Genomic DNA, 24,979 nt, shown 5'->3' with positions numbered 1-24,979 from the left:
ATCAAAGCTCTGTCAAAAGACAGATACCAGGCCACAGGACAGATAACACATGTACAGAAGCAGTGAACAAAGTCTGTTTCGTCAACCAAAATGTAACAGTTACAATCAAGACTGATACCATGTTGGCAAAATTGTATTTAGTTATCAATAAGCGGACAGTAGTAGAGTAAATTTACTTGAGTACTGTACTTAAGTACATTTTTTGAGTATCTGTACTTTACTTGAGTATTATTTTTTGGGGATACTTATTACTTTTACTCCACTACATCCAGAATACAATTATTGTACTTTTTGTTCCACTACATTTCTATCAATGCTCTAGTTACTCACTACTTTTGCTTTGAAGTCAGTTCATGAATATCCTTCTCTTTTCTGAAATCTGATCCCTAAGACAGTCAAATGTGTTTATGTAGTTCTGTTTGTCTCAGTGGTTTAGCCATACCTGTATATTGTATAAACACAGAGCACATTTCCCTCAGATCAGGTAGTTCATGTAGAGGTGGTAATGATGACTATAATTCTCCACCTGAGCACCCATGGTCATATCTTCAGCCCGTGTTAGAGGTTTTTGAAATGAAGAATGATACGTATCATTTGAAATGTTCTCCCTGTTTCCCAATCTGCCCAAACATACAAACATTCAGTGTCCAACCTGAGAAAGCGTGTTGAGCTACGTAACATTTGTTTAACTCCAGATGAACATTTCAAACTAAGTTGTCTGTGCTCGGAGTAACTTAGTTTCTGTTTTTATTCCATGGTATAGTTTTTAGAGATTTCAAGTAATGGTTTCTAAATAAACATAATTTAACAGAATGTACTCCTATGTATTCTTGACTGCACTCATGTATGGTGAAAAAACAACATTTTGAGATTTTTTAAGAAGTACTTTGAATACTTCAGTATTTTTAAAAGCAAGTACTCCAGTACTTTAACTCAAGTAATAATCTGACAGAGCAACTTGCACTTGTATTGGAGTAATATTTGACCTGGAGGATCTATACTTTGACTTAAGTAATGAAGCTTTGTACTTTGTCCACCACTGTAAATAAGTGTGTCTTTGTAGTTTATTGTCTATGTGGCATATGTTTGCAGCACTCATTGATTCCTTGTTCTTATTACTAATCGACTTTAGAATACAAACAATTGGTTACAGCCACATTGGAAGAGCAACACTTCAGATCAACACTGTTGGATTTTGGAAATTGGTGGACTCAAACATCTGTGCTTCTTTGGTACAGCCATATATAAACTGAATAACAGTTTATACAAAGTCCTACAGCTGTCTACATACAAGCAGGTCTACATCTAAGCGCCCTCAGACACACTGTTGTGTTAAATATAATCTGGCCTGTGATTCCTCTGGCATATCAATGAGAGAAAGAACCATCAGGAGCTGAGTTTCTGTTTGACATCTGCCAAAGGATTCACTGTGCATGCAGTCTCAGATTACAGCTGGCAGAGAAAATACCTCAGTTTTTGACCTTTTCCAGATGAATGTAAATTAATTTGTCCCCTTTAGAGTCTAGGTGTCAACTGCTTTCAGTTCTGAAATAGGTTAAGTCGTAGAAATGAATTAATATCATAGAAGCCTGAAGGGGACATGTATACATACAGTTTACTTACTCCGTTTTCCTGTCAGAGTGAGTAAATTATAGTCACTCTCTTGGGGATCTTAGCTTAATGTCAGATTATTAATTTGTATCTCCAGAGTGTAAAAGCACAAGACAAACACAGAATTAGGATTAATTCACCTCATTAGTGTGGGCAGTGGGAGCAAGACTTGTCATGCTCTGGCTCAGCCTCCTGTTTTGCCTTCTAGATTACCAGAAAATGATCCTGTTATCACGAGAAAACAAGCTTTGTCATCTCAAGTTAATGAGATGAATTAATCTGCTGTAATGGGGGACCCAGCAGGTTTGTTAACCCAAGATAACAATAACCGAGAAAAACTGCCAGAAACTGACTCTTTATCACGGGAAGACCAGCATTGTGATCTCAAGATAAGTTAAAAAGACAGATGGAAATGACTCGTTATCACAGGAAAACAGGGCTTCTGTGGCATATTACTGAATGAATTCAGATTAAATGTCTGTTTCATCCTGTTCTGACATAAACAGAAGGATCAGCTGGATTATCAGGACTGTAATACTTCTGTTTTAAAACGATTGTCTGGGATGAATGCATTCATATGAGCAGGAAAATAAAAAATTGTGGGGCGCTGGTTTGGCTTTGTTGTTAGGGGGTGCGCCTCATGTATGGAGGCTACAGTACTCGTCACAGTGGTTGCTTGTTGGCCTCGACTCTTTGTTTCATGTCTTCCCTCACTCTCTACTTCCCAAATTTCCTGTCTCTCCCCCCATATCAAAACATGTCCTCAGCAGCAACATCAATTTAAAAAGATGGCGGTCTGCAGTCGCAATTGCTAATTAGCTCTTAACACTTCAAGCTGAGGATGTTAAGAACTTTGTGAACATGACATTCCTGGTATTTTTGAATTAAACAAATGTACTGGATGATTTCTGCACCTGATGAGGACACTGTGGAAAGTCGCTTAAAGGATTTTAATTCATCCTTGGTGGGACATTTACTTTCGTTCCACATTTCAGGGATACTGATGCAATATTTACTTAGACACTAGCTGTTCTGATTAGAGGAGGAGTAGTGGGATATAAAAGTGTTTTTGAAATTCCATCCTCAAAAGGATCATTAGTGCGCAAACTGTTTTCTTAATTCAACATACTGTTAACATGTTTCTGAACAAACCTTCTGGGCACTAGCTGACTGTTTTTGTTGAATGCCAGACTATATAATGTATACATTGTACAACAAGTTGTTTGTATTTGTAAACATATAGAGATATTCTCTTTGCGGTGTGGTTGTTGGGACTCTGAACTGAATGCAGGGGGTGTGGCAATGGCGTGGTGAAAGGAAGCAGTGTGGACACTGTTGGATGGACATTGATTAAGTGGTGATGATATCAAAATTTCGGGAGCAGGGCCACACCTCAACTGCTCCTCTTCCGTTTTCCTATAAATTCAAACCTGACCATTTCCTCCTTTCTCGCTCTCATTTCCACATCCCTCCCTCCCGTCCCTTTCTCCTTCTGCTCCTCTCCTCCTTATCCATAGGGCCCTGAGGGGGTTCGTCGTGCCCAGGTGCTACGGCGGAACCCCTTACGATACTTCCCCAAAGCGACTATGCTTTCAATATATATCAATACAATAATCCATAATCAATAAACTTTCTTTCAAATCCCATTCTGTTATTGGTGTGGTCCTTGCTAGTGAAATATCTATATGTGAAGTATGGGTGGAGGACGTCTGACAGTGGTACGATGGACATCTTGTTGACTCGCCCAAAATGTGTTAATACTGGTGCATTTGTGCATTATTTTTTTGGATTGTCTGATACAGTATTTTTCTTCTCTGTTTGTTGTTTTGTCTATATTAGTCTGTTTGTTATTTTTCATGCCGGTCAAACTCACACATTTTATCGTTATTTTTATTTTGTTTCACTCTTCGGCCTGGCACTATTTGATCCTGTATGTTGTGGATATTTGCTGTTGAATTTTAAAATCCAATAAAACTTAAGCCAAAAAACAAACAAAAAAAACCCAACATGTTTCTGAAGTGCAGCGGTGGATAAAGCACTTAGAGCCATGCTGCTAGGATAGCTGAAAATAATCAACCCATTCCAAAAAGCATCGAGACAAATGAGACAGATATAACACATTTTTTTCTATTTAATTAATATAAATCACTAATTGATATAAAATGTTAAAGAAATAAAAAAGGCTGAAGTTTGACTTCATTTACTTGACAATGCACGCGTTAAGACAGTATACAGGCTTTACAGGCTTACTTACAGGCCTCTGGAGGAATAGAGTTCAGCATCACCTAGCAGATATTTTATTTGTTCTTTTAGCATTTGTCTCTGTAAAGCTGAAGAAACAAAACATTGAACAGATACATAATTCAACGTAAAATCCATTGTGATATACAAAACGGTTTGCAACGCAGTACCTTTAGTTGGATGATATTTCCAGAAGAGCTAACTAAATGTTACAGTGGGGGTGAGATCCCCAGAAAACCTTACAGAACTGTAAACAGAGGTGCATGACACACAAAGGAAACATAGTGTTTGTTGAGATCACCGATTAAGAAAGTATGCAGGTTGAATTGGCAAGTTTTTCCAAATGAATCCACCATAATGCAAGTAAACAAGGCAGTACGATTAAATAGATAAACTGTTAATATGTTCAGACATTTTCAAACTAAAAAAATGTGTCAAACAAAACCTGCTGTTCTACCAAAAACAAAGCCTACTCAAATGCTCAGTTTCTTCCTTGAAGAACAATGCTAACAATCCAGCTCCTATGTCATTATTGAATAGATATTTTTCTATTTCCAAGACCGCTGACAGTCTCAGAAATGTCCGGTAAGCCATCTTTGGATGCCAAAATGTGTCCCGCCAAGTGTTTTAAAATAAATATATAGGTCTGTGCCACTATAAGGGCACTGAATCCATCAAGTCTCTTGTCTTGTGATTTCCTCTATGATGATCTACCCTCTGGATGTCCTCCTTTCGTAGTCCGCCTCTTCTTCTCCTCGAGGCAGGCTCAAATGTCTGTTTTGATTTTGTCCAGAGAGTTGTCGATCTTTGTGAGAGTCTTTTTGATGCGTAACGCTGTTAATCTGGCCGATGGATTCTGGTACCAGCACTCCTTCATGAGTTTAGCCATGGAGGTTAAAGTCTTCAAAGAGAAAAAAGATAGAGCAATGAATCAGTGTGCCAGGTGTAGTCCTTACAATATTAATGATATTCTTTTATTTTTTGAGATAAAAAAAAAACAGGTCATTTGAATATTACTCACTGGGTCTGAAAACCATCTGTTAGGGATGTTGGGTCTTTGTTGATCCACACACACAACCTTCTTCATATCCTCAAAGCTGGGATCAGTCGGGACTACGTCATGAAAAGGTGGCTTGTAGTCTTCTACGATGCCTAAAGAGGAAGCAGAGTGTGAAACAGTCCACTTTGAAAATCAGAAACATAGCACAAAGAGTCAAAAACAAGCCTTATGAAAGAATGAAAAATGGTTCATAAATATGTATAAAGAGGCGATCATAAGGTGGCAACACTGCTGTTTCCTTATCTTGCTCTCAAGTGCTGCCGTACGACAAGATAGAGATATGAGATTACAGTGTCAGGGGGTAAATCAATATCTTAAGTGTTGCTGAAATCCTAGTTCCCTCTATAAAACGATAAACATATTTGGCACAGGATGGAAGAGATAGGTTTTATTACTCCTATGGCTTCTCCACAGAACAGAGTCAGCGGTTGCAGAAGTATGTACTGAGGGTGTATGTTTCTCTCTGTAGCAGAAAAACTTTTATTTGGTCCTGACTTCTGAGTTCAATCTGAAGAAAACTACATGGTCTTGTTTATCTACCTGTGACAGTACCTCAAAATGCCTCCATGGTATGACTAACACATCAATATACTCTAAGATAAACCCTCTGGCTGTATGAGAGAGATCACTGTTTTATACACCAGTGACACAACCTATATTTTTAAAGAAACTGAGACACTGAGAAACAGAACTGATATAAGGAAGACAGGACTACACTGAATCCAATGTGGGCATGCTGTGCGGATCTTTCACTGACCGTTGCTGACCGTTCTCCTGGCGACCTCCCACAGGACGAGCCCGAGGGCCCAGATGTCCACCCTCTTGTAGGACTCAAAGCAGTCCATCTGGATGGAGTCATCAAGCACTTCAGGGGCCATGTAGCGCTTTGTGCCCACTTTGGGGTTATTTCCCACATCTAACTCATTTGTGTCTTGAAAATGCATGACTGCCAGACCTAGAATAAAAAGACAGAACACGATCATGATCCAGACTCCAGAAAAATATGAGTCCAATGAGGAAGTGTTAAAAAATGCAGTTCATCAAGGATCCTCTTAAGGCTGGCTCCGGAAGTACTGGAGGTCACATACACTTGAATGGGAAAAAAGCCGATCTTTACAGCAGAAATAAACATGTTTACAGCCTGGTACAAAAGACCAGTGTAGTCTGGATAGCTCATTTCTCGATGGGCACACACTGTAGGGGGTCAATTTTTTTCTAACGTGGTACTTTTGAAGATATTGAGATTACGAGAATTGGTTCTCAATTAACTCACCTGGTTAAATAAAGGTTAAATAAATAAACAAGTCTTCCAATGAGAGGCACAGCTGACTGCAGGAACACTGTAGCTGTTGGCTAGGAGGCTCAAAGCCAACAGCTACGTCACAATCACTCGACAGCAGCAATATGGCTGCCGCCGCCGATTGGCCTCAAAACAGCTCTTCAGAAACAGATGGGTGACGTCACGGAACCTACGTCCATATTTTATACAGTCTATGTTTGTGACTGACATTATAATGCAACTAATGCTGATGAGCCCATGCTTAATTCTGCTGTAAATATCAACCAAGTGACCTAAAATAACCCAAACACATTTTTGGTTAGAAGGGAACTGAGATTCTTTTGAGATTTGATGAGTGCAAAAATGTTGGAGTGCTGCAAGGATCAATCCTAGGGCCAATTTTATTTAGTTTGTACATTAGTGATCTGCCCCTAATCTGTCCAGAGGTACAGATCCAAATGTACGCAGATGACACAGTTATCTATATCCATGCTAAAACAAGAGAACAAGCTGCATCCAAAATCTCTGCAGCATTAAACAAAGTCTCAGATTGGCTCACTCACAACTGTCTAACGCTTAATGTGAGCAAAACTGTCGGAATGTATTTTTCTATCAGGGGAAACAATACACCTCAACCTGATATGACTGTAAACAGAGAGGTAATACAGATTGTTCAACATTTCTAGTTTCTGGGCGTAACAATTGACTCCAACCTAAATTTTAAGAAACATGTAAAAAATGTCTGCAGAAATGTAAGAGCCAGCCTTATGAACTTCAGACATGTCAGGCATCAGTTACCTTTGGCCGCTGCTAAACTATACATGCACTCAATGATTTTTTCTCATTTATCTTATTGTGCCACGAGCTGGTCTCAGGCTGGAGCAACCACTCTAAAACCATTATACACCCTCTACAAACAATCACTGAAAACTCTAGATGAAAAACCAAGGAAGTACCACCACTGTAAAATCATTACGAAATATAACTTAATGACCCTTGACAGTTTTTTTTGTTATGTAAATATGTGTCTGATGTATAAATTAATTAATGATCAGGCCCCACCACCACTTAAACAATGTGTGTTACTCTGCAGGAACAATCTTAGGGAGACCAGGGCATCAACAAGAGGAGACTGTTCAGCTAAACGTAGGAAGACTGCATTTGGACAGTCTGCATTTTCAGTCAGAGCAGCAGGAAAATGGAACTCAATCCCAACCCACATTAGAGACTGTACAAACCTCAGTGTTTTTAAAAGTAAACTGAAATTATGGCTCAAGGAAAAACAATCATGTGATCATCTGAATGCATCAAATTAGAGACAATGAAATGTGATTTTAAATGTGTTGTTATTAGTGATGGACTGTGTTGAGTAGTCTATGTATTGTTTTAAATGCTAGTATGTTTTTTTTTTTTTTTTCGTTTGTATTGTACATTTGTTAACATCTTCCTGCCCAGGGACCACAGATGAAAATTAGCTTATAGCTAACTCTGGCTTGACAGTTTTTGTTTTGCATGGCCCCTGTCAAATAAACTAATAAATAAAAAATAAAAATAAAAAAATAGACCCACTACATCAACCAGTTTTAAAAAAACATCACTTGTTTGTTTTTCTGTGAGCGGTCCTTTCTCCTCATACAAGATGTTCTCAGACCAAAAAACAACTCGCTTTGAAGACAAACAAGTTTTACCAGGTCTGAAATGCGTCATCCGGAGAAGAGTTTATCTCATCGAATTTGTAAACATGTCAAGCCTGTTGCCAGGTTAGGGCTTGTACTTGAATTATTTCTGATTGAAGCATTTGCAAATGGAACATTGGTGTTTTAGATAAAGTGGTCAGAGCAGCTCCAAATGTGCTTTTGATTAGCGGCTGAGTGGTACCTTCCGCAGTGGTTGTTATTCCTAAATCAACAACAAATTCGGCAAAGCAGATGGTGTTGAGAGATATTACTCAAAACGCATCCTTTTAACAGAAGAAAGGAAGAAGAAAGGACATCAAAATGATAATACAAGCAGTGTATTGAGTCAGTTTTCTCACCCAGGTCAGCAATGCAGCACTGCCCGTTCTTTTTAACCAGTATATTTTTGCTCTTCAGATCACGGTGGGCAATGGCCGGTTTGCCCTGAGTCCCGAAGATCTCAACATGGAGGTGTGCCAGACCGCTCGCGATGGAGAGCGCCATGCGGAGGCAGCCGGATGCATCCAGGGTGCTGAGCTGAAGGTAGTCATACAAGGAGCCCATCTCGTGGAAGTGAGTGATCAGCCATAACTGAGTGCTGGAGTTCCTCGAGGTCATGTCTGATGCTATGAAGCCTGGATTACATGTATAGAAAGGGGATATGTTTACACCACGTAGCAGATATAGACAAGGAAAAAAAGATCTGCACAAGTACTAATTCTTTTAGAGATAATCACATTATACATTGAAAGATAACTTGCAAGACCCCAAAGTTATATTACAGGCCTTCAGGCTAGGTTAAAACACAAAAGAATGAATATCTAGGAATGAGGGATTCAACAACACACTCTTCAAGCAACTTCATAATGTGGGGTTTCCAATTTGAACAGGCACAGAATATCCTGTCACATTACTCCTGTGAAATGCAACCTACACTGGCTGCCTTTTTATACCAAATTGATTCTAAAATTATATTGATCACATTTAAAGCTCTAAATGGCATTGCTCCAAATTACAAAACAAGATCTATTGATCGCCTTTGTAGCTGGGTGATCCCTGATATCTGTGTATGTAGCTTGGCTGGTCAATCCTGAGCCACATGACCATAAATAAACAGGACTTCTCTGTAGAAACACCCGATAAACCAATATTTTTAAGCCTTTCTTTAAACTTGATTTGAAAGAAAGTTATTTTCATGAATTCCTCTTTAATTAAACTTGCTTAGTTTGAACATTCAACATCTCTCATTTTAAATTCAGTGGCTTTCCTTTGTTTGAGGATCCCTGTATTGTTTTTATTTATGCTTTGTTCCCTTTTTTTCTGTGAAGCAACTTGTAAGAAGAAATGCTAAAATTAATATTATTCTATTCAAATTTCTCTCCCTGGTGGATACTTCTTTCCCACTGTGTTCTAACCTACTTTAAAAGTAAACACACCCACTTTAAAACCTTCAAATCAAACTCCACAACGTTACACCCAAACGGCCTATCCAAAGAGAAAGAGACTCTTGACATGCACAATGAAATTAAAGTTCTGTGAGGTTAAATGAATGGTTAGTGAGACAAAATGTTTTGGTCAGTAGGAGAAACTGCACCTCCAGAACTGGATCATATACGCTATACTCTAAGTGTCTTAAAAGAGGCACAAGAGACAGCAGGATTTTAAAACGACTAGGATATTGGCCTGTATAAATTAAACAGAATACATACCCAGGATGTTCTCATGTCTCAGCAGCACTGTGTTGTAGATCTCCGTCTCTCTGAACCAGGACTTCTCGTCTCTGGAGGAGAAGATTTTCACGGCGACACTCTCTCCCTGCCACTGACCCCTCCACACCTCACCGTAACGGCCCTTGCCTGGTGGTCAAAAACAAGGGAGAAATTACCGAGCAGCACACACAGGAGTAGACTTATGAGATGCACATTTTCTCCTTCTTGTGTGGAAGAATCAACACGCTGGGAGACAACTGAAATCTAATTAGAGAGTGAATGGAAGAAGGCGGCAAAAAACTTTGGAGTAGAAGATGCACTCTGAATATCTTTCTTGTCATCTGAAAAGTGAGCACCACTAGTGCGACTAATCTGCTGGTACAAAATGTGTCTAATTGAGTTTGGATTTTTGCCCAGAGGATGTAGCTCAAAAAGCCAGAGCAACAAGCATCCTGGGATATATAGCTAGGCGGACCAGTCCCGCTGCACCACTTCTCAACAGCTTTTCTCCCCCCTTAGGTCATAATCGTGCCTTAAAGAAAACAGCAGTATACTATTAAGTACATGAACCTGTTGGAGTGCTGGTTTAATTGAAAAGACTCCTCAATTTAAGACAACATGTGGCCAGCAGAGGTGTATGGCACTACTCCCTGAAGTGGTCGAGGGTTCATACCTCACATCAAAGTTACCTTAAGGTGCATTTCGACCAAGAATCCCGGGGTGTTTTAGCCCCCAGAACTACTTTCCCCGGAACTAAAAGGTTCCTGTGCCCCCATTGTTGTCTGCGTTTTGACCGCGGGCTGAAGTCCCTGGTAGATTGTGCAAATCAGGCCAGTGACGGATGGAGGAAAAAAATATATTAAATAATATTTTGAAATCTTAATAAAAAACTAAACTAGTATGCATTCCCAGGAACTCCCTCTGTGTTTCAGCAACTGTGTAAACTCCACAAACACTGTTACGTTCAACCGAAAGTCCCAGGACCTTTGAAAAGTACTACCCTCCCAACCAGGGGCTTTTCAGGGGGGAGATTATCTACCCCGGAGCTAAATTTAGACCCTGGTTCCTCTGGTCGAAACGCACGTAGCTCAGGGGTAAAGTCCCTCGTTCCGGGGTAAAGTTCCTGCAGTCGAAAAATGCCTATTGACTGAGCCCAACCACTGAACTGGTAGCTAGCAGAATTGTGAACTTGATATGTTGAAAGTGTGCGATGTGGGAATGCAATAAATGCAATAGGAGTCATTGGATTAAACCTTTGTCCCACTTGGTGAGCTCCAAAAACAGACTACGTCTTCTAATGCAACTTCAATTCCAGATTTTAAGGTACCCTGATAAATATAAACCAATACCTTGTAAATCGGGGATCTCATTTTCCATGACATGTCCCTTAACAACTGCGTTAATAATAATAAAATAATAATAATAACTGGTATTTATATAGCGCCTTTCAAGAAATCCAAGGTCGCTTCACAGGGTCAGGTAGGAGGTCTGGGGGGTAGGTGGGGATATCTAACGGGGAAAGGCCTTGAGGGAAAGGTGCGTTTTGACTGCTTTCTTAAAAGTGTCCAGGGTTGGGGCGCTGCGGATGTTGGGAGGGAGAGAGTTCCACAGAGTAGGGGCTACCACACTGAGTGCTCTGTCCCCAAAAGTCCACAGCTTAGTCCAGGGGATGGAGAGGAGACCAAGGTCCGAACACTGTAGGTTCTGGGATGGAGTGTGTTGGTGGAGGAGGTCAGCCAGGTATTGGGGGGGCAAGGGCATGCAGGGATTTGTAAGTGAGGAGGAGGAGTTTATAGGTGATGCTGTACTTTACAGGGAGCCAGTGGAGGTGAATGAGAGTGGGGGTGATGTGCTGCCAGGGCTTGGTGTGCGTGAGAACCCTGGCAGCTGAGTTCTGCACATATTGGAGTCTGTCCAGGGCATTCCTGGGTACCCCGAACAGGACTCTATTGCAGTAATCCAGCCTGGGGGTAATGAAAGCATTGATGAGGGTCTGGGCAACTGAATTGGAGAGAGATGGACGCAGCCGGGAGATGTTGTTCATGTGGTAGAAAGCAGACTTTGTGACTGATTTGATGTGTGACCGGAAGGAGAGGGTGGAGTCAAGAATGACACCCAGGTTGTGGACTTCAGGAGATTGGGAGATGGAACAGCAATCCACATGGAGGAGGAGATCTCCAACCTTCCTGAGTGTTGCTTACATTTTTTTGATATCAGTATGTTTTTGGAAGTCTTTCTTATTAAGGGGTTGCTGACTGCACAAGTAAGAGCATCACTGTAATTAAACTGAACATCAGCTCAGCATCTCTTTATGGGCAGCAGTTTCCAAAGTTGAACATTCTTCAACAACTTTAACTGTATGCTAAGCTAGCTGGCTATTTCCAAATGGCATTAAAAGGTATCTGGATGGGATGTGAAGATTAAACAGCTGCAAACCCAGTCAGAGGAATTAGTACAGAGGTAAAGGCACAGTACGTGTTTTAGAGAAAATGTGTCAGGTGGCAAGAAAACTAAACCAACATGCTAATGTAGCTACATGATGTTTAAATAAGCAGCAGTTTGCCAACATATGTGATGACACGGTGGTGTCTGAGTAAATATCAGCTGCTCCGCAATGACTGTAAACTCCAAACATACCAATTTGATTTGTAGGTAAGCAACTACTTATTGTGACAATGTGAAAGTGATGCAGCCGAGAGAGACAAGTAAACTCATTTCTTTCAGCGAGAGTGACTTAACCCTCCACACTGATAACCATGGCAACACTTGAGCCCACGTGAAAAAAAAAGAGCCTGCTGTTGGTAATCATTTCTGCAACACTTAGCACGCTACAGCCAGTCTCAAAATAAAGTTTGTGAAACTTTTTGCCTCTGGGAATTGCTACATAAAAAGTGATTTGTGACACTGTTTTAATTGCCCAATTCCTGAATATCCCTACAGCCCAGTTTTGCAACCAAATGTTTTTGAAAGTGAAGTATTTATTGAGGATAAAAGTACTTCTAGTGCATGTATTTAATAATCTGTGGAAAAGTAAGGCATAAGGATCAGTGTGTTTGTATCAGTGGAGATGTGGACCAGGATATCCAGTTTGCAGGTTTATCAAAGTGCCAACAAAAGTCTTCACTCTGGCTGACAAATAAATCAATTTAAGATAAATAAAATTAACAGCAAATAAGCCTGGTATGGAAAGAATAGCACATCTGCTACTTAGTGCATTAAGATCAATCCAGTAATCACTCACAACAAGCTTCGTACAAACTTTTTAAGACAGTCATAGTGCAATAAATTACACAGAAAGTCATAATAGTTGTCCAATTTCTAGATGAAAAATCCCATCAACAACACAAACACAGTCGAGAGATTAAGGTCAGTGACTCAATTCATGGTATTGATGTCTATCAGGGTGCAAGCAGGTACCACCAGTCAGTCAAAGTAACCAAGCTCTGTAACTCCCAGGCTTAATGTTATTAAAACGTTTGAGCTTTCTTACAACTCATCAGTTTTTAAGAAATTAAAATGCATAGATTTACACACAAATCTAGGCATGGCTGAGTTGACAGACAGGCAGGTGCATTTTAGCACTTTGCCTCTACTCCACCTCTGCCTGCTTCTACAACTATATTGACTGAAATTTGGATGGAGTCAGCAATTCCAAAATGGTGACTGCCATAGTTTGGCTTCAAAACAGCAATGTGTCACAGCGGGCAACTGTGCCAAAAGAAAGGTAGGACCACCTATGCTGGAGAGAACTATATACTTTTTTTTTTTTTTTTTTTACATACAACACTTTTATAGGTTGCTGCTGAATGTCATGTGACTAAACTGAGGCTAAGATGGGGAGGTGAGTCACCTTTTTGGTCAGACTTTGCAGCATTTCTTCCATGTGTTTATCACTGTGTCAGCACAGTGAGAGTGCCTTTATTGAAATGAATGAAGAGGCAGCATTTTCTGAGGGGGCGCCATCATAAGTATGAACACAGCTCTTAACAGGACACTTACCCACACACTCATTGAGTGTGATTTGTCGTGCAACGGTTCTTTGAACGAGAAAAGGGAGTCCGGAGCCGCTTCCTGACGTGCAGGAATGATCCAGCAGATCCTGGAAAAGAGGGAGGACAGAGACACAGATTAAAGGGCTTGTATGTTTACATGTGTGTAGGTGTGTGTGTGTGTGTGTGTGTGTGTGTATTTCCAAGTGAGCTACTTGAATGGGAACCTTCCCAAAGGAATCTTGTGACTGGAGCCTTTAAAAACGATGAAACAACATGGAGCATCTGGGACTCAGATGGAGATTAAAACAAGCAGGCCTTTGATGTGGCACCCACATAGAAAAGCGGGGGGCATGCTGATTGTGTACCAGGATATTGTTTTTGTGGGTGTGGGTGTGTGTGTCTGGTGCAGGGTGCCCCCTGCTGAGTAAACAACAGAAGTGCCACCCCCTCCCTTGTGACTGGTGTGGGCGCTGGAGATTTTATCTAATCCAAGGGCTAGACTCCAAAACAGGCGCAATGCTGCTAAGCCTTTTATTTTACCTCAGCTAAAAAGACATGCAGCTTCCCAGTGCCAACACATGAGGGCAGTGCACAGCAACAGAGTCGGCAGCTGGTAAGTGAAATAAACCACCCAACTAGGAGGAGAAGATGAGGATTGAAAACAAGAGAGAAGAGTGATGCCTCAGATAAACAGATGCATAATGCAAGAGGTGCCTCAGAGACAATTTGGAATCACAACACAGGAATGCAAGAGCACAAACTGAATGATGAGTTTCTCTGCAGAGAGTTTAAATCCCTCTCTTTGGTACAGGAGGATTGTTTTTAGGAGGGCATGTTTGGGCCAGGCTGTTAGGCAGCAGAATCAGAACGCTGCAATATCATAATAATCAGTGAGGGCTGGTGGGCAGCGGGCTGCTGAGGGACAAGCACATGTGTTTCAGTCTGATTTGCTTTTCACAGCCTCACCGCTGTTCCTAATAACCCGTCTCATGATCCTGCCAAGAACTTTTTAATTATGCTGAAACAAACATTCTGTGGCTCCATATTTGGGATTTTTTTATTGCAGAGTGCATTGATAGACTTTGGAAATAAGCTTGGAGGGGAGCCAGAATCAGCCATGCCTTCCCCAGACACACACCCACACATATGTACAATAGATCACGTGACCAGCTGGACACTCGTTTGCAAGTTTCATTAAAAAAAGACCTGTATGATCTGGAGTTAGAAATAATGCTTTAGGAGAATTTGTTATTGTATGTATTCATTTATTTTTTGTTAACATTATTTATTATGTAAGTATTTGCTTGTTAATCCATAGATTTTTTTTTTATTATTAGCCATTATTGTTACTGCATTTAATTTTATTATTATTATTATTGCTTTATTTTTGTGTTTTTTTTTTTCATTCTTGTCACTCTTGTCTCTGGGTTTAGGGTGGGTAATATGGGTGGATGTAGGGAATAAATGTTCTTGTTTGTAAAATGAAAAACTAAAAATAGAGCATATACATTTTTTTTTTTAAAGTTAAATGAAGGCATGTCTTTTTAGAGTAAACACTGTATGGTTACAGAGTGCGCCGTAACAGCCGTGTGCTTTATTAAAGGTACAAATTAGACTTTGTAGTTTCTGCTGAACTTAATTGCACAGTGTGTGTGTGTGTGTGTGTGTGTGTGTGTTTGTGTGTGTTTGCATGCATGCGTGCAAGCCAGTGAATGTGCTGGGTTGCCATTCAGACTGAACCCTTAACCACAAGACTCCACCTAAACTCTGGATCAGTTTAGCTGCTCTCCAAACAGAAACCACTTTGCAGAAAGCTTAACGTCCACGGTTGAGCGGAGAGAAAATAAATAGCAAAAGACATTCCTCCACAGACTGGAAGGAAAAAAAAGACTGAGAAGATGCAAAACAAGTTTTCAGAGTTGAATTCCAGCAAAAGCACCACCCACTACACACATACAAGCACGCGCACACACGCTTCATGCATATGCAGCCATTATGCGCTTGGCTTTTAATGTTTTTAGACTAGAATGACCAAACACCCTTGGGATTAGTTCCGAAGTCTGCACTGCTGAATTTAATCATTTTTGCAGACAGGTCTTGACCTCACTGTGACTAAGCACTACAAGATATTAAGGCTTAAATTTACTGGTGTGTTTGTAGAGTGTATTACCTAGAATGATATAACATTTATTGAACCAAGAGGGAGAACTGTAACAGTTCAATGTGTTTACTGTAACCATAAAATGATTATTCAAACATTCCTCAATGTGTCAAGATGCAGTGTCTGAATTTAAATGAATTAAACCACAGAACTGAGGAAGCCATTCAGATAAATAGAGTTGTGTTTACAAACTCACAACATTTGGTTCAGTGCCACGGTCTCATTCTGCCCTGGCTGGAAGTTTGATCTCATTTTGTTTTTCACAAGCAAAGTTTTTTGAATGGTGAAAAAGTCCCTTCTTTGAACTGCTCCAAGTCGTCTTCAGTAAGACTAAACTCTTGATGTCGGTGCCATCCCATGAACGCTTTGATCACAAATCTAGATTAAAAGAGGTCAAACAAGGTTTATCATGCCTTTGTGTCTTCATTCTATGTTATCTTGTGGGAAATAGAGCATAAGAGTGCAAAGGGGCCGGACGTCCTGACTAATCTAAGCAAAACAGTGCTTTAAACGCGTCATCTGAATCCCTTGAGGAACTGTAACACGTAATTTTAGATGAATTACACACTTGTTCTTCAAAGGGACTTTAAAGAATCCCTCCACATGGACATAAAAGGTGGCCTTACAAACCCCAAATAAAAACAAGATTGGATTTGCAGGGAAGATGAATAACATTTCTATAAGATCCAAACTAACATTAGACTCAAGGTTACCAATGTCTCCACTTCTTTTCATTGTTAGTTTTGATTTGCAATGTTTTTTAAAGCAGAAAAGGTTATAATTTTCAGCAGCTGAAAAGAAGTACAAATATATGCTAACATATGCTATGAGAAAAATCAGAAGGCTTTAAGTAGGAATATGTGAAATAGATAGACTGATGGATGTACTATATTGTATGGGCAAAGTAATGTTTCCGGTTATTAGTGACTATTTCTAGATTTATTTAGCGTTAGTATAATCAAGAAATTGTGGTAAAGAATGTAGAAAAACATAATAGGTTGGGTTGTTTAACATATTATTATAGTTTATTTTTGATAAGAAGACACCTGTCTCTTTAATATAGGTTTGTGTGTGGCACAGACAGTGGGAGGAGTCAGTTACAGCTAGACTGGTTAGGAGAGTTTGTTTATTATCATGGAATCCTGCATCATCTGCTACATTTTTGGATTTGTGACACTGATGGAACATCAAAATAAAGTATTTTTTAGTTTTTACAACATTTAACGGCTCATGAGTGAAGGATTGCTCTGGATGCAACAGGGAGACACGTGTAAGCCAGGACCTCCAGCTAGCGATGCAGTTTTGTCAGCTACAATATTGATCCCAGGCTGGGAAACTCTAGCAAAACTGGAACTTTGGGGACACACTTGGATAAATATGGAGCATCAATCCACTTAAAAAGTGTATGAAATGAGATCGGGCTAAAAAAGCTAGATCGGATATCGGTGACAAGGGGCCGATCCATATGGCAGATCTATTCATCTCAGTTCTATGCTTTCTGTGTAACTTACAACAGAAGACAATTTCTCTGATTCACTGCTGAGGTTTACAGTTGAATTGTAATATCTGTTGGTTATGAATATTTACTCAACAAACTGCTGGTACACATTTATACTCTCTTGAAATAGTGATACTGCCGGTAAAAAATGTTAACTTTATTTTGGTTTACAAAGTCAGAAAGCCTGAAGTTACCAAAACATGATTCTATGCTCACATTAAGGAGTAGAGATTGTTAAATCAATACCAGGATCAGATTGGCTAGTATCGGTATCGGCAGGTACCAAAAAGTAGGATCGGTGCATCCCTAATCCCATTGATTTGATGTTTCATAATTCTGTTATCAAGTCCTGAATTGATATTATTTATGTTACCATAAACAGCTGGGCTCAAAGTGTACCTTTCAGATACATGAAGTAAAATCAACTCAAAGTAATTATTAAATGTATCCACTGACTCCTTTACAAGAGCCAAACTAAACTTGTTCTTTCAAACTCACTAAAGCAAAACCACTGAATGGTTTAGTTTTCTAATTCTAATTCTCTGACATGGCAGACATCCTGTGCTTGAAAAGAGGCTGTGGTCATTCTAGTCTGCCTCGTGCAGCCCTCTACAATTCTTTCTAATCAGTTTTGGAGAAATCCTCCCACATGGTATACACTACTCACCGCCAGAGTGCTCTCCCCCACATTGGACGCTATCAGGCCGTCAATAGTTCCATATTCTGCATCTCGGGATGTGAGCCTCTCCATTTGGTTGTGATGGATGCGCCTGAACACCAGGATAGCGATGGCAGAGAGATGATGAGGACGATGATGGGCCCGACGATGACTAAAGCCAGTGTGGTCACGCTGTAGTTGGGAGGCTCATCAGCTGTGTGAGGAGAGGAAAAGGTACAACATGAGAGTTTTCTTCAGAAAGTTGTGTTATCATCGTGGACATGTTTTAGAATAAAATAACTGGCTTTTAAGATTAAACTTGGTTTGCATCTGTCAGATAACTGGGTGGAGCCACGTCATCACTTCTATAAATAACAGAGAAGAGCGTCCATGAGAACTAAGCCAGGATTTCAGAAAAGGTGATTGTAGTTTTGTATGTTGAGGGAAAACTTGTCTTTCTTGAACTGAGGCTCTGGGATTCACAATTCACAGGCTTGCAGCCCCCTGCAGACCTTCTGAAGAAACTGGTAAAGTGTTGGGGGGGATTGTAGGGCAAACACAAGCATGAGCATTCACACATTCACACACACAGAGTGGATCTCATCAAGTCAGCAGAGGCCGGCCTGAGGAACTGACTGCCATTCACACTTTACAAACATTCCAAGGAAAAGGCGGCTCAGCTCGGCCTGCAGCAGAGACAATAATCCCCTTCTCTCTACTCATATAATGAACTGCTTCTCCCAAAGACACATACAGCAACATATTGTAGATGCTCCCCAGATTCAAACCCAACACATCGTGCAAAGGGATGCATTCATCTAGACTTCATGTTGCCAATAATGCAAAAATACTGCACATTTATTTCTGTTGATAAGGTTGTTAAAATTTAGTGATTATGTGCAAAACAATATTTTCAAACTGACAGTTCTTAAATCTTTCTGATCGTTCATCTTATCCCTATTTTTGATATATAATGATATAGCCACGGTATTTTTTGCACACATATTGAGGGAAAAGTAAAGGTAGAAACAAAACAAAAAGGAAACAACAGCTCTATGTATAGAAACCTGCCTCTCCTTCATTTCCCAGGTGGTTTCATCCCCCTGGGCTCTTGTCAGTCCGCTCTGACAGCCTCCAAGAGGACAAGAGGGCAAGTGAACCATGACTAAGTAATATTCTCAACCTGCCTTTGGTTGCCCACTGTCTCCCTGAAGGTGCCAGGAGTGTGACCACGCTGAGGGGAAACTCAAATCAACGGATCACATTTATAACAGCTGTTTAAAGATGGGGTTGGTAGTCAGATTTAGATACACTTTTTGTTATACTGGTTAAAATGATCTTTATGTCCCGATGGTAATCGATACTAATGTGTTCTTAAAAAGAGCGGGAAAAAAGCTGCTATCTACAGCCGGAGTAACATGGGAAAACACCAACATCACCGCCTTTAGGGTCCAATTCATGAAACCAATCAAATCCCATCCTGCTGTTCTGCCCGCCTCCTGCAGTACATTTCCCCGGCGTGCACTGCCCGTCCCCTGCCTCTGCTTCCCCTGCCTCTACTGACTGCCCCTCTCGCTCGACCTCGGGCCTGTCCCCTGTAAGGTGCTTTTGCCTCAGGACTGTACTCTGGATCAGAGTCTAAAAAGCTCTCACCACTGGGTCTCTGACAAGCAAAGAATTAATGAAGTTTAGTAAATCCTACAGAAAATGTTTATGTATTAGATGTATATAGCTTTCTCCTGATATTGTGTCACCGGTACAACTGGATAATGCTAGCATTACAGTTGTGAGTACAATAGCCATGTTTGTTTGTGTTTTTAACTTTCACTATGATAATGTTTGGTGTTTTTCTTACCGCTGAGTGAGACATGAGTACCAAACGTAGTGCAAAACACAAATGATGTGCTGAGGACCGTTTTTGAATCAGTCACGATACAGCGGCGCTCATGCATGTGAGTGGGGGCATCGTTTTGGAGGAGCTCCGAGGGGAGGGGGGTAGGAGTTAGACAGAGTCCTGAGGAAATGCTACATTCAATTCATGCTAGTTTTCCGTGACTACCAACCCTAGCTTTAAGGGCTCACTTGTGCTCACCTTGCATATGAAAATAGATCCGTATGTTTTAAACGGTGTAATCTTTAAAACCTCATAGCTTCATGCGTCCTTCGCACGAATGGACGTTCATAAATTTGCTGACAATAATCTCCAACTTGGGGAATTGGACCGTCTGATGAGTACATTAATATGATAATGATTCTAAACTGTGCTTTTGGTGCAGTCTAGCTAGCATAGTACTGTACCTTTAACAGGAAGCTGCACCGTGCTGTTCATGTTACAAAGGTGCCCGTGGCAGCACTCCACAATCTGGTCTCTGGGAGGTGGGGTCTGCAGGTCAACGTGCTCTGCTCATAGACCTTAAAGCAGCCTTTCTGGTACACCAGTGAGCCGCCGCTGACCGTCAAGGAGGAGAAACACTGGTGGCCCATGCAGCGCTTCCCTGTCACACATGAGCTGCCCTCACACACACACTCGTGCTCTTCTTTCATCAAGGGCTTCCCCTCCACCTCTGTAGATGATTTAAGGAAAGAGACATTGTTGGTAAATAATTCAAGCCTTTCTGACATTGCTTTAAAGATGCTTAAGAGTCTACATCCATCAGGAGTTTGTCATAAAGTGAAAATTATTGAGTGACATAAGGTCTGCAGTGAATGGCAGCCAGGAGAAATGTGCACAGTGTGAACAAAGTCACCTTCCCCGGAGCTTGCACAGTGACGTTCATGTTACACAGATGGCCCTGGCAGCACTTGACAACGCGAGCCGATGAGGGTGGCGTGGCACAGGTGGCTCTGCCCTCCTCGTCGTCCCTCAGGCAGCCCTTCTGCTGGACAGCCACCCCATCAATCGTCTTCAGAGAGGAGAAACAGTGCTGGCCCGTGCAGCGACGGTCACGCTCACACACGCCGCCCTCGCACGCACACTCCTGCTCCCTGAGGACTGGTCTGCCAGCAGACGGTTCCGTATCTGATAAAAGGAAACAGAGATATGGGGAAAACCATTAGAGTAGAGCATTAGTATCCCATTAAATTAAATGGCATTCACTTAGGTCAGAAAAAAAGTTGGAAATGCAGTCTCTGTTAGCTAGCTGAAGGGGCTAATCAAGTCAACTTGTTAGTTTTTATAGTTGTGTACATCTGTGCTGTTGTGTTGCTGGTTTTAACTACATCACACAGTCCTAATGGAATTTCAGCTGATACTGTTGACTGATAGCACGTCAGCAGAGGGGTTGTGGGCATTTATTAGATTTATTTGTATTTTTTTCCCCCCCAAAACAGTGGCAGGCTTGTTTTGCAGCAGCCTCTGAAGTGTCAGATATACCACCAACACAAATATCACAAACAAATTCTGATAAAATTGAGGCAGAAGAAAAAAAATTGAGGTGTGAAAGCAGGACTACTGCTATTGGTAGAATGACACATTCTTCTTTTGTCTGTATTTTAGAAAACATGAATACTGGAGTCCGACCAAGAGACTTGTTCCAATCAGACGGCTAAAGAAAATCTGACAACTGTTTAAGTTGTGTAACAGTGTTTTTGTGAGGCGAAACAGCTTACCTTTCACCGCAACTGCAAGGAGATGTTGGTGTTTACACAAGTCTCCAAAACAGCACACTACCACCAGCTCAGGTGTTGGTGGGTTTCCGCAGCGTGGAGACCCTTCTTCATCGCTCACAATGCAGCCCCTCTGAAATATCGACGTCCCGTTCTGTATGGAGAGGGAGGTGAAGCACCGCTGGCCCACGCATCGCTCCCCGCTGTTGCAGGATGATCCTTCACACAACACATTCAGAGTTTGTCCACACCGACATCACCTTGAACAAGAAAAAGAAAATCATGGAGTAGGTTAGATTTTAATTGATAAAAAGAGATAGTGAGCTTTAAAACTTTTTTTTAATCTAACCAATTTCTTTCTATTCATATTTTAAATTGGGTATTTTCTGACATGGTATGGCGTTATGGAATGAACCTGATATTTGGATCTACAATTAAATGTTGGGCATACGGGCACCCTGCGGGGGTGTCAAGAGGTCTGAGCCAGCTTCAGGGCTGCGACTCGACACAGAAAAGACTCAATGTGTGAGTTTTAATCTTGGGAGAAGTTTCTGAGATGAATCGAATAAGTAAAGGGTTCATTTCGGTTAAGACAAGATCAGTTGTGATTCTGTGTCCGGTGGGAGAGTAAAATTCTGCAAGTTACGGACTTCAGAGCAGGGAAGGGGGCTGATTGTTTATAATCCCTCCTAATTGAAATAATAATTACCATGTACGTTAAGTTACATAAGTACAGAGAGAGAGAGAGAGAGAGAGAGAGAGAGAGAGAGAGAGAGAGAGAGAGAGAGAGAGAGAGAGAGAGAGAGAGAGAGAGAGAAGATCAAACATGACTGGCCGAATATAAAATGTTAATGTTAAGTGTTTACTGTATGTTTGTTGATTGTTACTGTTCTGGTTTTTGTTTTTAACTCTGTAAAGCACTTTGAATTGCTCTTTGTATGAATGGTGCTTTCTAAATAAACTTGCCTTTGTTTGCTTGTTTGTTAATTTTTAGCCCCTACCTCCCCAGAACAATTAAGGAACAGACAACAAACAAACAAACAAACAAACAAACAAACAAAGGAATATCATAGATAATACTACTAAACAAATAAGCAAAAGTCAGCTTTAACAACAGTTCAAGGATTTCTATCATAAAAAACTAAATCATAAAAAATGGGATAGAGAAAAACTTATAAAGGAAAAACATTATCATAGAATCTCAGTCTGGCGGTAAGGCCTATAATGAGTTGAGTTGCCATTTTGAAAGAAGCTCTTTCAGTTGCCCCCAGCACCTCCCTAATCTTTTTCATTTTTAGTAAGAATATGACATCCTGGAACCACAGAGAAAAAGAGGGAGCCGGATTAGATTTCAGACGGAGTACAAGTCAGTGTAGAGCTAATAAGGGCGCTAAAATGGGATAGTGAATAGTTTGGAGTGAAACAGACGTTCTCTCTGTGATAAATAACATGAATAATAGCTCAGACTTGACTCCACTTGACTAAGACTCCACTTAGAGCTTTCTTTGGTGACTTGGACTGACATTGACTGAACACTGAGGACTTGAGACTTCACTTGGACTCAGGGTTTGGTGACTTGACTGCAACACTAATATGCAGTCAAAGGTTTAAATCTAACCCTTAATATTTTTGATATAACCCCCAAACAGAAGTTGATTTAATTTTGTGACTCATGTCTCTCTGTTTGCAGGGATGTGTGTATTTTAGTAGAAGTGTGGAGAAAATTGTGGGTTAGCAACCCAATAGAAGCTCCACTTTCCACTGCATTCCTCCTCAGCCACTGCAGTTGTTTAAAATAACACTGAGAGACAGCAGATGAGAGGCAGACAGACTGAGGAGGGGCAGTGGGAAGGGAAAAAAAAAAAAGTGTGAATTTTTGGTCTATGCCTGTGAGAGACTTAAGGGGGACACAGAGACACACAGAGGCTGAACGTTTGTGGGTGTGTTTACTTGAGTTAAGAGAAATGGAGGAACACAGACAGTATCTTTATGTGCTTGGGACTTCTGGCGAGTGTATGCCCTACAGTCTTCTCTCTTCTTTTGTAACAGGGCTGATGACTCTGCATTTTTCAGCATTCACACGTAGCAGAAAAGCTAAGTTAAAACAGATCCTGTATATTCATGCAAGCAGAAACCTCTCCCTCTCTTCAGCCAACGCCTTCCCTTAAGGTCTGACATGACAGACGGTGTTCTTGTGAAAAAGATGCTTACCCTCGGAGCTGGAGCAGGGAAGGACCAGGATGATCAGAACCAAAAGAGACATGCCACCCGACCGTCATTGTCGACCTAGAAGAGGAGAAAAAGGAAGAGAAAAATGAGTGCTCTGCTTCACCAAATAAGCCAGGCTAGAAAGGGCCAGGGTAGTACCCAGAGTGAGCGTCACGATTCTTGTATTTGCAGCCTTAGAATATATTTCTGAAAGATGTTTTGGGACAGTGTGCAGCGGAGACAGAGGACAAGAGTGAGACAGATAACGACAGGATTTGCAGACGACCTAAGAGTGTTAGAGAGGGTGCCTTTCTTATTTTGGGAAGAAAAAAAAAAGAATCAACACCAAGTTTAAAATGCACAAGTAAAGTGGGTCTCATGCCTTCCTGTTGTCCTGGCAACAAGGCAGTGAGTGGCAAGCAATGGGAGACTGTGCTCTCCCTATTGGCTGCCTCTGTGCCTGCATGTGGGTGTGTGTGTTGATGTGTGTGTGTGTGTGTGTGTGTGTGTGTGTGTGTGTGTGTGTGTGTGTGGTTGTGCTGGAGGGACAGGCTGCTTGGCAGTGTGAGGGGAGAGGAGCAGACAGGACGAAAGAGAAGAGGAGGAGGAGGAGGAGGAAGAGGAGCAGAGAGAATGAGTGTGGGTGCCCAAATACTATCGTTTAGAGACCTGGAGACAGTCTGATCCTTCAATATTTAATGCGTCTGTAGAGTGCCCACATACGCCATGCAGTTCTGTTTGGTTGTTTGCTTTACCCAGTGACACATTTTAGCAGACGACCAGTTTAGCTTGCTCTGTAAACTCGAGGGAGCAGCTACCCATTTCATAAAGATGATATGTGAGTTTTTGCGGAGACATCATTGCCCGCAGCGTGCCCCGTTTATGCCATACTAAGCACACAGGACGTTATCTTGGAAGCATGTGTGTGTGCGCCTGAGTGCATCTGTGCCACAGATAAATACCCCGCCCCCCTACCTCCACCCCCTCCAGGCCCTTTGTGCCCGTCTCCCAGACATAAATGATTAAGCACGTAATGTTAGCATTAGCCCAACGGCGGCGTCTGTACGGGCCGCTCGCACACAGACCACATGCTGCTCCTTTAATCGGAGCACAAAACAGAGGCTGCCACACAGAGATAATCAGGAGCTCTGTCTGCTCTCCCTTTGGACTGGGGGAGAGGAGGAGGGGGGGGGCAGGGAACGGGCAGGAGGGCATGAGGAGGCGAGGGAGGTGTATAGCCAGAGGCCAACTGGGGGACAGTGGGTCAGAGAAGGGCAGAG

At 41.3% G+C, this 24,979-nt stretch overlaps 1 protein-coding gene across 1 annotated transcript; it reads right to left on the bottom strand.

Annotated features, from left to right (window-relative positions):
- Positions 1–3,795: 3,795 nt before the first annotated feature.
- LOC117820298 (activin receptor type-1-like) lies at positions 3,796–21,747 on the bottom strand (the record flags this gene model as incomplete). The annotated part of the gene is given in 12 exon segments (XM_034694023.1): positions 3,796–4,753; positions 4,874–5,004; positions 5,670–5,867; positions 8,227–8,502; positions 9,577–9,723; positions 13,576–13,675; positions 17,895–18,028; positions 18,031–18,099; positions 20,184–20,270; positions 20,273–20,451; positions 20,634–20,904; positions 21,495–21,747. Coding segments are annotated over 12 exon segments (1,980 nt in total), but the record flags the coding sequence as incomplete, so codon positions are not given.
- Positions 21,748–24,979: the final 3,232 nt, after the last annotated feature.

The sequence above is a fragment of the Notolabrus celidotus genome, chromosome 10, assembly GCF_009762535.1.
Source record: "Notolabrus celidotus isolate fNotCel1 chromosome 10, fNotCel1.pri, whole genome shotgun sequence".
In the NCBI taxonomy this organism is placed as follows: Eukaryota; Metazoa; Chordata; class Actinopteri; order Labriformes; family Labridae; genus Notolabrus; species Notolabrus celidotus.
This window is presented reverse-complemented; position numbering and strand designations above follow the sequence as displayed.